The sequence below is a fragment of the Chiloscyllium plagiosum genome, unplaced genomic scaffold (assembly GCF_037043375.1).
Source record: "Chiloscyllium plagiosum isolate Xiang-an unplaced genomic scaffold, Cpla_swu_hap1 HiC_scaffold_13, whole genome shotgun sequence".
Classification (NCBI taxonomy): domain Eukaryota; kingdom Metazoa; phylum Chordata; class Chondrichthyes; order Orectolobiformes; family Hemiscylliidae; genus Chiloscyllium; species Chiloscyllium plagiosum.
Window position 1 is genome coordinate 78,422,604 of NW_028270151.1, and position 18,064 is coordinate 78,440,667.

General features: G+C 43.5%; 1 protein-coding gene across 2 annotated transcripts in view; it reads right to left on the minus strand.

The window, feature by feature from the left end:
• Positions 1–15,071, minus strand: part of klhl24a (kelch-like family member 24a) — a 30,103-nt gene extending 15,032 nt beyond the window's left edge. The window contains exons 1-4 of one of the 2 annotated variants that reach the window (XM_043701843.2): positions 14,802–15,071; positions 9,374–10,312; positions 8,295–8,479; positions 3,635–3,753 (exon numbers count right to left, since the gene is read on the minus strand). In XM_043701843.2, the coding sequence (XP_043557778.1) occupies positions 3,635–3,753; positions 8,295–8,479; positions 9,374–10,293 (1,224 nt within the window). In that variant the 5' untranslated portion in view covers positions 10,294–10,312; positions 14,802–15,071. The remainder of the gene's footprint in view (positions 1–3,634; positions 3,754–8,294; positions 8,480–9,373; positions 10,313–14,801) is intronic. The other variant, XM_043701842.2, reaches the window with a different exon arrangement.
• Positions 15,072–18,064: the final 2,993 nt, after the last annotated feature.

Here is an 18,064-nt window from a genome sequence, read left to right on the forward strand (position 1 = left end):
GCCAACTTTTATAGCTGCACTATCGAGAGCATGCTGTCTGGATGTATCACTACCTGGTATGGCAACTGTGCCTTTCAAGATTGGAGACAGTTACAGAGAGTGGTGAACTCGGGCCGGGCAATCACAAAGGCCATCTGTAGAATCCATTTACCAAGCCCGCTGTCAAGGAAAGGCCTCCAGCATTCTCAAAGATCCATCCCACCCTGGCAATGTTTTTCTACAACTTCGACATCAGGGAGAAGGTACAGAAGCCTAAATATACGCACCAGCCATTTTCGCAACAGTTTCTACCCTACTGTTGTTAGAATACTGAATGGACCCACAAACTCTTAGCATTCACCTGTACTTTTGTTTTTGCCGCTGTTTACCTATTATTTACTATCGATGCTACTTAACTATATGATCTGCCTATATTGCTCGCAAGACAAAGCTTTTCACTGTGCCTCGGTACACGTGACAAGAGATTCAATTCAATTCAATTCAATTCATTTCCTGTGGATAGACTATCAACTAGCACATCATACACCTTTCAAATTTACCGCCACAGTCACAAAAGTATCAGACAGTTCTAGAATTGCCCCATATTCAGTCTTCCAAATTCTTGTTTAAACTCATTCACAAATGTGGGTGTCACTGGCTACACCTCTAATTAGCTAAAGAGCATTTAAGAGTTAAGCACATTGCTGCGGGTCATGTAGGTCAGACCAGGCAAGATTTTCTTATCTAATGGGGATTAGTGAACTAGATTTTTTTAAAATACAATGGACAGTGGCTAGATTTTATTCCAGATTTTTATTGAACTCAAATTTCACCACCTGCCCTGGTAGGATTCAAACCTCTGCCCGCGGGACTTTAACCAGATATTCTAAATTATTAGCTCAGTGACATCACCAGCATGCCACTGCCTTTCCATTCCTTTTAATTTATTGTTATGTGTACCAAGGCACAGTGAAAAGCTTTGTCATGCAAGCAATACAGGCAGATCACAGAGTTAAGTAGCATAGATAAGTAAATAATACGTAAACAGTGGCAAAAACAAAAACACAGGTACAGGTGAATGTTAAGAGTTTGTGAGTCCATTCAGTATTCTAACAACAGGAGGGTAGAAACTCTTTCGAAACCAGCTGATGCGTGTGTTTGGGCTTCTGTACCTTCTCCCCAATGGTAGAGGTTGTAGAAAAACATTGCCAGGGTGGGATGGATCTTTGAGAATGCTGGAAGCCTTTCCTACTCAGCGGGCCTGGAAGATGGATTCTACAGATGGGAGGTTGGCCTTTGTGATTGTCCGCGCCGAGTTCACCACCCTCTATAACCGTCTCCGATCTTGAATGGTACAGTTGCCATACCAGGTAGTGATGCATCCAAATAGAAAGCTCTCGATGGCGCACCTATAAAAGTGGCAAGGATATTCACCTTCTTGCCAAATTTTCTCAGCTGCCTGAGGAAGAAGAGACGTTGTTGGGCCTTTGCAACCAGTATGTCCATACAATGAGGCCAAGAAAGCTTGTTGTGGATGACCACTTCCAGGGGCTTGACACTTTCCACTCGTTCTACCTCTGTGCTGTTAATGTGTTGGGGAGTTCTTTGCTTTTGCTGCATTGAGAGCTAGGTTGTTCTCAGTGCACTATTTTTCCAGGTCTTCCACCACCTGTCTGTAGTCTGTTTCATTGCCACCTGAGATTTGACCGACTATGATGGTGTTATCAGCGGACTTTTAAATGGCATTAATCTGATATTTGGCGACATGGTCATGGGTGTACAGTGAGTACAGTAGGGGGCTGAGTACACACCTTTGGAGGGCTCCAGTGTTGCGTGTTAGTGAGGATGACATATTGTCCCCATTCTTCACTGATTGTGGTCTGTGGGTCCAGTTGCAGAGAGTAGGGCTTAGTCCAAGATCACTAAGTTTAATAATCAGTCTCAAGGGGATAATAGTGTTGAAGGCTGCAGTCAATGAGTAGGATTCTTACGTAGCTGTTCTTGGTGTCAAGGTGTTCTAGGGAGGAGCGAAGGGCAAGTGATATGGCATCTGACATGGATCTGTTGGTCGCATAGGCAAATTGGATTGGGTCAAGAGTAGTGGGGAGGCTGGAGTTGATTAATGCCATGACCAGCCTTTCAAAACACTTCACGACCACCGAAGTTAGGGCCACTGGGCGGTAGTCATTGAGACATGCTGCATGAGCCTTCTTAGGCACAGGGGTGATGTTGGCCCTCTTGAAACAGGCAGGGACAGTGGCCTGCTGCAGGAGAGGTTGACGATGTCTGAGAAGACCTTTGCCAGTTGATCCACGCATGCTCTGAGTGCACAGCCTGGTACTTCGTCTGGTCCCATCGCTTGCCTTGGATTCACATGAAGAAAAACTGATCTGATCTCTGATGCAGAGACTATTGGGATAGGTTCATCAGGATTTGAATAGATGTTACCTCTCCGCCGAATTCTTCTCAAAGCGACTCTAGAAGGTGTTGAGACGATCTGGGAGGGATGTGTCATCATCTTGGGCTGGAATTTGGAGTGATACACAAACACTTGGCCAAAAAGTGAGCTTTATGGAATGAAAGGGAAGTGGAAGTATTTGGTGAGGGAATGCAGAAGGGGAGGGCTCTCAATGTGGTCTCCTCTACATTGGGGAGATAGGACATCTACTTACGGAACGTTTCAGGGACATATGCACCAAACAACCCCACCAACCTGTGGCCGACCACTTGAACTCCCCCTCCCACTTCACAAAGGACATGCAGGTCTTGGGCCTTGTCCACTGCCAAAACCTAACCACCCGACACCTAGAGGAAGAACACCTCATCTTATGCCTTGGGACTCCTCCAACCAAAAGCGATCAATGTTGATGTCACCAATTTCCTCATTTCTCTCCCCTAACCTTATCCCAGATGCTACCCTCCACTCGGCACTGCCCTCTTGAACTGTCCTACCTGTACATCTTCCTTCCACCTATCCGCTCCACCCTTTGCTCTGAGCTATCACCATCACCCCAACCATCACCTATCTATCGCATTCCCAGCTACCTTCCCCCCAGCCCCACTCCCCCATTTATCTCTCAGATCCCTTCCCCCCAACTCCTCCCCCCCGCCCCGCCCAACCCCACATTCCTAATGAAGAGTTTATGCTCGAAACGTAGACTCTCCTGTTCCTCGGATGCTGCCAGACTGGCTGTGCTTTTCCAGCACCACACATTTTGACTCTGATCTCCAGCATCTGCAGTCCTCACTTTCTCCGACTGATGGCCATCCCATATTTGGAGGAGAGGGGCCCTATAAGAGGCCAGAGCTGGAGAAATAGCAAGCTTGGGGGAAACGAGGATCGTTACACTGTTGGAGGTTACAACAATAGTGAGGGGACAAGGCACAAACTGAAATCCAACAGTGGAATCAGTTGCTGTATTCTACACTCTTTGCTCAGTCATCAAAGGAGCTACTTCAGAGTTGTTTTTAAAAGAAGCAAGTTCAATCATTCATCACAACATTAACTTCTTTGAATCAGCACATCTTTTGAATTAACTCTTAAATTGCTTTTCATCAAGATACTCAGCAGGTTTGAAAAGCTTTTGTCCTTTTTAATTTGGTATTTAGCTTTGTCAAAGTCTGAACTTCAGGTTAATTTTACGTTTCCTGTTACCTTGCCAAGAAGGACAGCCATCTTGTGGCGCCATCTGCCTTTGTTTAAACAGGCCACTCGCATCCAGATGTTCAGCTGGGAGTTGTACATCCACACATCACGGCTGTTGATTCTGCCACCTGTTCAACACAAAGAGAGAAGCTAAAAACCAGGCTTGAGGTTCATCTGGTCATGGAACGTGTACTGCTTTTAATTTGTTTTCGGGCCTGTATTCTATGTCTAAGACCTCAGACCTGAAATTAATGACAGGCCTTTGCCCGATTTTTAACATGTACATTCAGTTGAAATCTGGATTGCTGTTCATTACCCATGGAAAAGGTGAAGAAGCTGCTAAGAAACAATTCAAGAATTCTGTCCGGTTGCAAGTCGAGGAGATTTAAAGTGGATTGCATTTTTGAGCTGTATTGCCAGTAAGATGTACAGACTTCTTGGGAAAGGCCACCACCAAACGCCAGCAAACCAACAAAAAAGTTTTAGAACCCTTCTGCAATCCATGGAAAATCTTCAGGCTGTTTGTCCCAGGCCTTGGTTTGACTTGAATGTGGAGCAGAATCTAGTGCAATCCATCACTGGAAGCAGCAAGAGCCATTAAGTAGCTGGAATGATGGTATAAACAAACCCACGTCACCTTCCCACTTCCACCAGAATGAGGTTCCAAGCAGGAAAACCCAGGGGTGACCTTCCTATGCCTCTGCCAATTGAGCCTTTTAAGTGGCCACCCAAAGACTATGAATGAATCTGAGCCTAATGCTGCTGGCAGCTTCTCAGCTTGAGAGGTGGATCGTGCCCTCAGATAAAGGCAGTTAGGCCCAATTCATAGGGACTGGACATTAGGCAGGGGTATGCCTACTGTGCAGCACTTCTGCCTTGCCATAGTAGTGAAGTTGCTCTCAATAAATTGACAAGGGACATCCAATGTGACTGCAACCATGGTAATCAATCCCACCCCATCCCTCCTCACTTGTGTGCAGTTTTTTTGCACTGTTGACCATACTATCCTCCTCAAATGCCACTCCTCTTCTCATCTAACTGAGTGGGAATGCTGTTACCCAATTCCATTTTTATCTATTTAGCTGTAGTCAGAAGATCATCTGCAATAGTTTCCTTTGCATCATGACCTCTGGTGTTTCCTTAGGATGTCTCCTATCCGCCTCTTATTTATTACGCTAAATATGCTAGCCCTCACCCGTTGGTGACAGCATCCAAAAACACTTCAGGCTCCACACACACATAATGGTAGCCATCCGCCGTATCTCACTAACACCTCTCTGAACCCATCCATTGTCTCTGTCTTGTTGTGTTGTATCTTTTGCCATCCAGTGCTGGATCAGTAGATTTCCACCAACAAATATCATAAAGTCCAAAGCCGTTGCCACAACCTCTGTTTCCTAGCCGCTGATCTCATCCCTCTCCCTGGCAACTGTCTCAGGCTGAACTAGACTGTTTGCAAACTCAATGTCTAATTTGACCCCAAGATGAGCTTCAAACTACATATCCATTTTATTTCTATCTTCACAGCTTCAAACGATTCCACCCAGCCCTCAGTTCATCAGTGACAGCAGATGCCCCCATCCATACTTGTGTTGCCTTGGGGCATGACTATTTCAATGTGCTGACTGACCATCCATCCTCCATTTGTGTATGAGCATCCAAATTTCTGTTGCCTGTACCCTTGTTCGCCATTGCTGTTGTGGTGAGAGACGTACATTGGCTCCTGATTAAATAAAGCCTTGATTTGAAAATCAGAACAGAAGAATGTGCACTTAGGAGTATGATGTGGAGGTGCTGGTGTTGAACTGGGGTGAAAAAGTTAAAAATCACACAACACCAGGTTATAGTCCAATAGTTTTATCTGGAAGTACTAGCTTTTGGAGCACTGTTCCTTCATCAAGTAGCTAGTTAGGCAGGATCATATGACACAGACTTTATAGCAAAAGATCATAGTGTCATGCCACTGAAATGATAATATTAACAAACCTAGATTGCTGTTAAGTCTTTCATCTTTCAGAAGGGGTTGCAGGTTTCGGTTCATTAATATGCAAATTCCAGAGCTTCTTTTAAGTCACATTCTCAAGATAACTTAAGGTTTTATTAAAAAAGTGACATCTCAGCTCAGACGATGCATTAAAGATGTGAGGTTAGACTCTGTCTGTATCCCAATCTTGGGTCAGACTGGTTCTGGTAATGATCCTGCTTCCACAGTTACCTGATGAAGGATCAGTGCTCCAAAAGCTGGTGCTTCCAAATAAACCTGTTGGACTATAACTTGGTGTTGTGTCATATTTCGCTTAGGAGTAGAAATAGGCCATTTGAGTCTTACATAAGATGGAGGCAGATCCTGTTGGGATCCTCCACATGCCACCCCTCCCAAAAAAATTGTTATCCTTATTTTCAAACCCCTCATTGCCTGGCCATTGCCTACAGCCCCAACGCTCTCTGACATTCAGATCCAGATACAGAGTCATGCAACACGGAAACAGGTCCTTCAGCCCAACTCACCCATGTTGACCAGGTTTCCTTAACTGGACCCATTCCATTTGCCTGTGTTTGGCCCACATCCCTGTAAACCTTTCCTATCCACGTACCTGTGAAAATGTCTTTTAAATGTTTGAATATACTCACCCCTACCGCTTCCTCTGGCAGCTTGCTCCATACACGCACCACCCTCTGTGTGAAAAGGTTGCCCCTCAGATCTCTTTTAAATCTGCCCCTCTCACCTTAATCCTATACCCTCTAGTTTTGGACTTCCCTACCCTGGGGAAACAATCTTGACTATTCCCCTTATCTCTGCCCCTCATGATTTTATGAACCTTCAAGGTCAGCTTCTTACGCTGTAAGTTAAAAAAAACTCCAGCCGTGGGCGGCACGGTGGCACAGTGGTTAGCACTGCTGCCTCACAGCGCCAGAGACCCGGGTTCAATTCCCGCCTCAGGCGACTGACTGTGTGGAGTTTGCACGTTCTCCCCGTGTCTGCGTGGGTTTCCTCCGGGTGCTCCGGTTTCCTCCCATAGTCCAAAGATGTGCAGGTTAGGTGAATTGGCCATGCTAAATTGCCCGTAGTGTTAGGTAAGGGGTAAATGTAGGGGTATGGGTGGGTTGCGCTTCGGCGGGTCGGTGTGGACTTGTTGGGCCGAAGGGCCTGTTTCCACACTGTAATCTAATCTAATAACTAAAACCTTCTAGTCTCCCTAGTATCCTAGTACTGTAAATCTTTTTTTTGAAACCATCATCTACCATGTCTGCCTGTGCCTTCACCTCCCACTGGCCTAAACTGTGGAATTCCTTCCCCACAGACTCTCTATCTTTTTTTTCCACCTTCAAAACCTAGCTCTTTGACCACTATGGTCACCTAGTCTAATATTTCCTTGTGTCCTTCAGCAGCAGATTAATTTTGAAATAACACAGTTGTGATGCATCTTGAGTTGTTTTAGCCACGTGAAAAGCACTACATGAATGCAATTTGCTGTTGGTCTGAAAACAGGAAGGAGGAAAAGGTCACTTAAACTGGACAAAAATAAAAACAATGACTGGGAAGCGATCAGTAGGGTGAACTGCTTATGTCCTTTGTCAATCCCAGAAGAGGCCCCAAGGCAAATTCAACAGTTTATAACTTCAAAGTTCTCAAAAATTTATGCAAAACAGACTGAGATTTTCTAATTGTTGACAACCACCAAAAAGACTTCCTCCAAAATTTGAACTCCAGGATCATTGATCAGTTGTGATCTCATAACTGCCACCTGGCAGTGATCCAAGTTTGCTTGTGATTATAAAGGCTAGATACAGAGAAACTATTTAGTCTGATTGCAACAGGAAGAAATACCATATTTTCTGGATCATAAGAGGCAATGGGATTTTGAAAGGAAATGTTTTGGGAATAACCCTTGGATGATAAGATGCACCGCAATATTAGGTGACTTTTTTCAAGAAAAGTAATGCATGTTACCATCACTGAATACGTTAAGTTTGAAATTTGAGCTGGGTCATTTAGAGAAATAAAGAAGCATTTTCTCACTTAGAAGGTAGTCAGAATCTGGAACTTCCTAACCAAAGAGCCTTGGGTGCTGTGAAATTGCAACCTCCAGACTGAGATCAATAGATTTTTGTTGGATATGGGAATGAAGTGAAAGGAGGCAGCAGGAGACAATGGAGTTGAGATCAGATCAGACGCTAAGTGCATGCTGGAACTGACATGACGGACTGAATGGCCTAGTTCTGTTCTTATGATACTTCCTCATATGCCCACTAGGCATCCAGCAAACCTGGCACATCTTTCATTTGAACATTTTTTTGGGGTGGTTTGAAAGTTTGGAAATGGCAGTTTGTGGCATTATTGCCAGATTAATGGATTCATTCAAAATCAGATTACGCAAGACTTTGGTGACAGAGGCTGGAGACAACAGCTATTTAATGATAACAAAGATTTAAACTCAAAATGTGCTCCACAAGTTCCGTTATGGTACATCTCATAAGATCAAAACTCAAAACACTATTTACTACTGACCAAGCTAGTCCCAGAGTGTGAAAGGTCAGTGTCGATCCACTGTCCCAGTCAGTCCCACAGTGTGAAAGGACAATGTCTGACCCACTCCCCCAGGCAGTCCCAGAGTGTGAAGGGACACAGTCTGACCCACTTAATCTCTGTGTCCATGGGTTCTCTTACCTGACACAAGGATATCATTCCTCAGGGCACAAACAGCATACTCAGATTTGGTGAATTCTGGGAGTTTGGCAAGCGACTTCCACTCTCCGGTCATTGGGTCATAGCATTCAGTGTAAGGGAGATTGAAGCCTCCCACTCGTTCACAGCCTCCCACTACCACAATTACTTCGGAGTAACCTGTGGACCTGGGGTTGGTGGGGTAAGGGGAGGTGAAAACAGAAAGGCATTGTGGGTATTGGCATTGGATAGCAAAATACTACAAAATACTGACTCGTCAAATGTGGCTATGCATCTGCTGTCCTGTATCTAAGGGTTTTTGATGCATCTTGGAACCAATAGTGAGCCAGGTGTCATGTCCTTTGGCAAAGTTACTATGGCAACAGATAGAACTGAGGAACATGATCTCGAACCTTGTTATAATCTCAACTACAAGTCGAAGTTGTTCTATACCAGAAGGCTCATCAACCTTCAGGGATAATAAATTGACCAAACTTGCTACTCATTCCATTGAAATGATATGGAGGAGCCAGTGTTGGACTGAGGTGGACAAATCTGAAAATCACGCAACACCAGGTTATAGTCCAACAGGTAGCTACTTGATGAAGGAACAGTTGTCGGAAAGCTAGTGCTTCCAAATAAACCTGTTTGACTATAATCTGGTGTTGTGTGATTTTTAACTATCGCCTTGAGAGACAGTACTGTCCTGTCAAACTTATGTGACTTATGTGGACTGAATGAGTCAGGGTTCAAGATGTGGGCTTTCCCATTCAGAGATCCTGTAAACAATCCTAGCCCAATTCTGAGCCAAGGCCTATGAGGCTTTTGCCAAATTGCAACCAGCCAATAAGGGTTGCCTGACTAGCGTGGATGTTATTATTCATAACTAGGACTGACATGGTCTAACTACATGGGTCTCTGTGCTGCCACCTGCCATCCACTGCCACCAGTACGTTCAGGTGTCATTCCTCACCTAACAAGTGGCAATCCGAGTATTTCTGTCATGGTTAGGTCTCCGATCAGCTTAGCAAAATGCAGGACAGAGTGACTTTTCAAAGAAGGCTTTTGCTTCCCCCACTCACCTACGAGGTCTCGTCCGTGGTGACATCATCTCATTGCCAAGGACGTGGTACCTCCGAGCCTCATGCAGCAGTTGGTAACACTCAGGAGAGCTCTGGATTAGCTGGTTCCCCTCCACCGTCTGTACAAAATAATTGGGGTGCAGTAGGGGAAGCCTAACATGAGTCAGCAGCTCTTTCAACATGGGCCTCCTGCGGTCAATGTCATGATATACCCAACGTATCACAGACTCGTACACAGTCTCCTCCTTGCTGACGACCAGATCATCACTGGAGACATAGTCGATGAGCTCATCCTTCTCCAGTCCCAGGAACTCCTCATGCAGGGCAACCTCGGAGAACATCTGCAGGCCGAAGCATCTGCACTTGGAGTGCAGCACCTTCAAGGAGTGTGTGTCTGCAAACTTCTGGATCCCTAGGCAATTGCAGGGGTCAAGCTGCTCCTCCAGGAACTTGGCGCAGGCATCGCGGATGGCGTTGATCTGGAAGAGGCTGGAGGTCTCAAACAGGTATTGCACGTTGTCCGTGGTGATCCTCACCTTTCCCGTGTAGACATACTGCAGGAACTGGTCCATGGCATCAGCAAAGATGCCGTTGATCTCCACCAACATCTCCCGGCTCTCACGGTGGTCATTGCAGAACATAGCCCTGAAGTAGCTGCTGCAGGAAGACAGGATGGCGCGGTGGCAAGGAAACTCACGGCCCTCCACACAGATGACCACATCAGTGAAGAGACGACTGGCCCTGAACTCATTCAGCAATTCGAGGATGCTCTCAGCATGAGATGGGCCTGAGGAGAAATCAAAAATGTCTTGATTCACCACCGGCTTCTGGTCCACTTCAAGGACTTTGCGTTTGCTGAGAGGTGAGTCACGGAAATGGTTATCATCCCTGTTAATGCGTCGTCCCAGAATCAGCACCATGGCTACGCCTGACCACTCACTGCAATAAGATAATACTGTATTAGTCTGAGTAGGAGAAGGCAAATTCAATTAAAACTTTAATGTTAATATTTACACTTTACACAATAAGGATATTATTCCTTCACTTCTTGTGCCCTGTATACACGGGTAATATGATCAGGAATATAGAGGGAATAAGACCAGTACAAAGGACAATGATATTAAGACTAATTGAATAGTATAATACATTTGTATACCTTACACTACACAAAGAACAACAATTATTCCAAGATAGGAAGATTATTAAAATGACGAGAAGGATAGTAATTTTCCAGGTGCAATACCTTACACCTGCCTTGATGGTAACGGCTATCAATCTCACCTCACCTCTGCAATTCAGTTCTTTTGTCCATGTTTGAACCAAAGCTGTAATAGCCCTGCAGAACCCAAACTGGGCATCATTGACCAAGTTATTACTGTTTGATAGTTCTGTTGATGAAACCTTCCATCCCATTACAATGATTGAGAGTAGGCTGATGGGGCAATTAGGTGGATGCATTTGTCCTGCGTTTTGGACACACCTGGGCAATTTTCCACATTGTCAGGTAGCTGCCAGTGTTGCAACTGCACTGGAACAGCTTGGCTACAGGAGTGGCAAATTCTGAAGCATGTCTTCAATATTAATTTGGGAGAGACTGATCTGCCATTGGGTACAATCCAAGAGAGTACTCTCTATTGGATAGTGGAAATGGCCTGATTTCCGATTAGTTAAGTTGCAGGATGGACTGATTCCCTATTGGGTATAGTTTGGGAGGGACTGATTCCTGATTGAGTGCACTGTGGGAGGGATTGATTCTTGATTGGGCACAGTGTGGGAGGGATTGATTTCCCTTGAGGTTCAGTATGAGTGATATCGATTGCCCATTAGGTACAGTGCTGGACTGATTCTCCACTGGAACATCACAGCGCATTCCTCGCTGTAATGAGTGTATTTTCCTCCTTATACCTTTGATAGCAGCTGTACAAGTGAACTGAGCAGATTGCTGCTGCTGCTTGCCCTCTTGAATCTGTATCTGACCACCACAACCAGGGAACCACAACAGGGTTCCCATTCATTGTTAATGTATTCTGCAAACAATGACTCACAGATTTATGGTGAAGAGTGTGGTGCTGGAAAAGCACAGCCAGTCAAGCAGCATCCAAGCAGCAGGAGAATCGACCCTCCTTCTCCTTTGATGCTGCCTGACCGGCTGTGCTTTTCCAGCACCACATTCTTCGACTTTGATCTCCAGCATCTGCAATCCTCACTTTCTCCTTATGGGGCAGCATTGTCCAACATCCTGACTTAGTTTTTATGTCAGGCTCTCATTCCAGTATCAGGAACACTTGGGAGTCCTGACCCCGCATTGTAGCAGCATTGGGGACCCATTACAGTTTCCAAAACAGAAGTCATTAGTTTCACTGGAATAGGTCTGCCTTCAAGTAGAGGCTTTGCACAAGCAGCAGAAAAGAGACAGACACACAGAACTAATTTAAAAGTCAATCAGTAGCCTTCGTTGGGCTTGCTGTCACCTTTTAAATGGACGTGAAGGGGGAAACAGTGGTTCAAGCAGCCATTCCTGTGTGGCTTCACCTATTTCTGATGCGTACTTTGTATTATGCGCATTGAATCCATGCCATGATTCAATTATCAATTTAGTTCTACCCAGGACAGTCTTAGCTGTTCAACAATATCAACCAAGCTGTTTTTATTGATTGAAACAGTCTTCATTTATGCTTTTTTACATTGTGAAACTATGATTATTTAATGGATTACTCACTTTCTTGTGGGATGTTACCTACAAGTATTACTTTATTTAAAAGGAATGTATGCATTTGTACTGGAGGTGGGGTTTATTCTGTTGCAATCAGTCCCCAGAAAAAGGAAAATAACTAGGGTGTTTCGAAACAGGAAATAAACTTCCAAACAATGTACCATAATAAATGAAGAACCAGTAGAATACTTGTTTACACTTACGTAAATTAATTACTAGGGTGTGACTTATAGCCCAGGATCTACATTGGTGCGGTGTATAGTTTGGCAGTCTTTTGTTGTTTCAGTTAAAATTATGGTGATATGTACAAAAGTATGTAATTTAGTTGCCCTAATTTTTTCTAGTGACATGCAGTTGCTTGACATTATAACCACAACATCAATCAAACCAGGAACAGATCAGATGATATATACACAAATATAACTACACACAGAATGATTCACACAAAACTATACACAAACATAACTACACACAGAACTACACACACAACTGTATACAAAACTACACAAGGAACAAGCCACACAAACACACACAGATACATACACAAAAATATACACTTAGAGAACTCACTAAACTACATGTAAACTTAACTACACACAACTATACAAACATAACTACACCTAAGCCTGTACACCATCTATAAGGCACAAGTCAGGAATGTGATGGAATACTCCCCATTTGCCTGAATAAATGCAGCTCCAACAACATTCAAGAAGCTTGACACCATCCAGGACAAAGCAGCCCACTTGACTGGCACCACATGCACCCTTTTAATATTCACATCCTTCTCCACCACAAGCAGTGGCAGCAATGTTTACTATCTACAAGATGCACTGCAAAAATTCACCAAGGTTTCTTCAACAAACATTCCAAATCCACAAATACCACCATTGATAAGAGCAAGACCAGCAGATACATTGGAACACCACCGCTTGCAAGTGCCCCCCACCCCCTCCAAACTACTCACTATTCTGATTTGGAAACATATCACCATTCCTAAGGTTGTGGGCTCAAAATATCAGAACTCCTTCCCTAATGTGGTTGTGAGTGTTGCTACACATATGGACTGTAGCAGTTCAAGATGGCAGCTCAACATCACCTTCTCCAGGGCAACTAGGGATGGGCAATAAATGCTGGGGGTCTGGTCAGCTATGGCCACATTCTATGACCTGACAAAAATACCTGCATACAGAACCACATACAGAATGACACACAAACATAACTCTACACAGACCTATGTACATTAAAAACCCACACATAAGTGTAACACCAATAAGATCACACACACAATACACGCACATATTTACAGGCTACACACAGTCCATGCAAACATAACTACATACATAGAACTATCATGACCATGACACAAACAGAACTGCATTTAAATATAATTCCACAGACCCCTTTATGGATTATACATAGTAACAAGTTTATGACAAGATCAGTCCAATATTTCATGGATATGTGATTCCAAGGCTGGTGTGTGTGTGTGCTCTTGTTGGTGTTTCGTTTATGTTTGGGTTTTTATGTACATAGTTCTGTGTAGAGTTATGTTTGTGTTCATGTCAGGCACGGATTCCTAAAATGTTGAGCACCATATTTACATTCACTGTACATTTAGCACACCCCCAAGATTTGTCAATCTCGCCGACATTGAGAATTAAGTCAGCCAAGAGAACGATGGGGAAACCTAAACAGTACAACTCCCTGACTTTCAGAAATAGTCACCCCATTGCAACTCAGTGTCTGGTTCTCGGTGAGGGGCAAAAATAGGATCGAATTTCCTTTTATTTTATGTCCTTCAGCACTGACACCCTCGCAACAAAATGATCCTCACAACAAAACCTAAGCCGGTTTTGAGAGGTTCGCCAAGGATCTGCAGTGTTCCTGGGACATATGAACTCAAGGCTCAGCTGATACCAGGCTGCAACAAGGCATCAGCTGTTTGGGAGAACTCTCGTCAGCAAAAGATATGCAAACACAAAAAAACCATCACATCCGCCTGGAAACTCAGAGTCAGCTGGTAAACAAGCGACAATGTAAGTTGCAGCAGAGACGACGCGCCCTCTCTTGATCACAGCCGGAATGCCACCGGCAGCATTCGCTTTGTTATTGTTTTTAAAAACGATCGCGTTCATAAGCCTACTGATACTTTCAAAATAAAAAATGAGACGGATTATTGTGTGAAGAACTGTGCTCCTGGGTGCTAGCCCTTCCCGCATGGTTTAATCCACCCCGGGGTTTGTGTTATTCTATTTAAAGTGTTCTTCCACACAATGTAAACAAACGCACCCGATCACATGGAAGCAACAATAAACATTCGGCGTTAGCACCATCTTTACTGTCTGTCCTGTGTCTTTCCTGCCAGAATGTAGACAGATAAACAATATGCTCCGCTCTCAACCCTCACTTCCAGTGACACATCCAAGCAGTTACCAGGACAGTCACTTTCCAGGTTTTAAGAACCAGAGGTTATTCTCTCTCTTTCTCACCGGGAATCAATCCAAATAGGATTAACATTCCATTCGAAGATCCGGCAAACTGTTAAACAATTCACGTCTGTTCCTCTTTTTTTGTGAGAATCCAGTTTTTATGCATTACAGAGAAAGAGAGAGAGAAAAAATCCATCTTTATCTCTGCAATCACCAAACTATCCTCTCCCTTTTATGACTCAAAACACCCGATTTGCAACATGTAATGTAACAGTTCACTCACTTGTAGATATCAGGCGTAAATCTGTAAATAATATTCTTTCCTTACCGAGTTCAAAGAAACGATGTTCTGTCCCCAGCAGAGTCTGATAAATTTCCTCTTGAATTTCCTGGTGCTTAGCTATTGATTTAACGGAAATGTAAATCCTCTTTGCTCACAGATGGTTCCACTCTGTATGGTTTTGTTTTCCCCTCTTGCTCTCTGTTTGGTGTTGGCACAATTTACTGCCGTTTCCAATGTCACAGCTACTCATAAGTCAAAACCCCTCTCCCATTCCCTCCTCTCACTCTCACTCTGAACAAAGGGCACCAACATCAGCACCTTCAGATTGCATCAGCAAGCTCAGGCTGGGAGTTGTAGTTTTCCACACTGAGTACCGCCCCCGACTTTTCCGTGTCCGGCTGAAGCTGGACAAAAAAGACTACAATTCCCAGGGAGCCTGTGGGCTGGCAGGTAAACCTGTTTCCCTGCAGCTGTTACGCAGAGTTGTCAGTATTGTCTGGACTCAAACACGAGGAAATGGAATCACTTCTGCAAATTAAGCTGTCGCCGATTGCAAAACAAAAAAATAATGAAAAACAGCGATTCTTTCAGATTTCCAAAACGAAAAGGATGCGGCCCGTAGCGTTCGAAGTTAAAAGTAGCCAGGGAAATGAAGGCTGGAAACTGGTGTTCCACAAGGGCCTGTTGCTTACAATTTGCCTTAACGATTTGGATTTAGAAATTATAAGCACTATGTCTAAATTTGCGGATGACACCAAATTAGGGGAGAATTGTTATTACAAAGGAGGTTTGTGACACGGGGAAACTTGCGCATTGTGCAAATAGTTGGCAAATGAAGTTCAACACATAAATGCGAGATACTACATTTTGCTGGGAAGAACAGAGAGACCTCTTACAATGTGCAGGTTGAAATGGATAGAGGAACAGAGGGATCTCTGACAAAGGCTGTACCATAAGTTAACAAGACCATACAAAAAGCAAACCAAGCACAAGACTTTATCTGCAGAGGAATAGATTTGAAAGTTAGGGAATTTATCCCAAGCATAAATTGACCCTGGTGAGAACATACACAGGCAGCATGTGACACTGGCTGATTGATTAAAATGGGATGGACGCACTGAAGAGGATTCAGACAAGCCATACAAGGGTGACACTGGAAATGTGTGGGTGTGCAAATAAGGAAAGGATTCACAGGTTGGGTCACTTCGAAAAATAACTGCCGTTAGGTGACCCAGAGGTCCTTAAAATAATGAAAGGTTTGCCCAGAGTGGATGCAGAGAGAATGTTTCCTCTTATTGGGTACACAATAACAATACACAATAACAACAAATCCAGTAGGGAGTTTGCACAAAACTTAATTTCCCCAAACAGTGGCAAGAAAATGAACTTTGTGACCATTTGTTAGTGGTTGAAATGATCTGCATTTATGCATTTATGGGCAAGCTGGACAAGCAAATAAGAGGGGGAGAGAATGGAGGGATAGAAGTGTTGATTGAACTGGAGATGGATGGGCTAAATGGCCTATTTCTGTTATATGACCTTTTAGACTATGCTGGTCCCTGGCGCTCCGAGCAGCAACATTGTGGCATTCGGTAGCTGCCTATTCAGTAACTGCTTGGCAAGACCTGGCCCTGTCTTTCCCAGTCCTTACCTCTGAATGTCATCCCTCATCGTGTGCAAAAGGCCACTCCCATTGGATTTCTACAGGGGATTGCTGCAATCAACCAGCTCTACTGTTCATGAGGTCCTCTTGAAAGCAACACAGAAGTTGAAAATGGGACTACAATTGCAAATTAATATCTTGAAAAAGAGTGCAGAATGTAGTATTTTTCAGCTTAATTGTCCTGTGGCGGAAGACAGGCAGTATGGGAACTAAAGACTGCCCACTCTTCCTTCAAAGTGGGATGACACAAGAAACTCAGAATTTAATGAGTTTAACTTTGAATGTTGTAAGTATGTGGAAAAATCATGTAAGAGTTAATGGGAGGCTGGGGTATATGACCTAAAACAATGCAGGATAGGTGCATGGAAAACAATCCTGGGTTTTGGTCAGATATACACTAGAATAGAAGAATCTATACTTTTGAAGGTGTATGCAGGATCACTACACTGCAGAACCACTGTAAAAGTGATGTAAGGTGCAGCTGACAAAGTGGTCTTGGTAAAGCTATTGTCTCTAGCAGGGACTGGTCAGTATTTGAACCTGAAACAGGTTTACAATGGAAGTAGTAACCCTTTCTGACATAAGGAAAGACACAGGAGAAGAATTTGCCACAGAACGTACCAAGATGTTTTATGTATAAATTAGGCAAGTTTACTTTGGACATTTATCAAACTCTGCCTAACCAAACCATTAATAGATGTATGAGCGCTAAATTATTTTGTAGCATTTGGACGATAAGCAATTATATATCCAATGTGTCTTTGTCATTGTTTAGAGACTGCAAAACTTAATAAATACTATGTATTTAGTTTTTTTTAATGCAATGAAAACTCATGTTTTCACTTTCAGTTCAATCTTGGAGAAAGTTGGATGCTGTGTAATAGTTTTCATCACAGTTATATAAACATTGCATTGACTCATCAAAAGGTCATGCTGCGTAATGCATTGTGTTAAAATGCTTTGGAAAGAATATCTTCATTTTCTGTAGATTGATTCTATCTTTGTACCATCAGTTTGTTCAATTTCACCATAGCTTTCGTGGGGCAATTGGATACTAAGGTACATCAACATTTTCCAATCCATCACTATTTTAAAAATACATTGCCATTCTTTACACTTATCCATGTAATCCTGCAACTGCCATGTATTTGCCCACTCATTCAGCTTGTGGGAATACCAACTGAGTGGTGTAATGAGTCAGATGCAAAGGCCAAATACTGCAGATGTTGGAGTTCTGAATTACAACAAAGTGCTAGAGAAACTCAGAAGGTCTGGTACATCTGTGGAAAGAGATACATAGTTAATATTTTGAATCCAAAATAAGCAGATCTCAAGAAGAGTCATATTGGACTTAAAATATTAACTCTGTTTCTGGTTCCACCGAAGTGTTATATCTGACTGGAAATGTTAACATTGGGCTAAATTTTATGAGAAATTAGCTAAGTCATTTTAAATGCATTTCATGAAGGATTTATCAGCCAAGTGACCCTGGTGGGTTTTCCCATACAATTTCTCAAAATTCACTTCATTAACAATGTGCCATGCCAATGCGGTTCCCCTCTTGTCCGTTGCTAGCCCAATTCTGCCAGCTGTTGTAAAT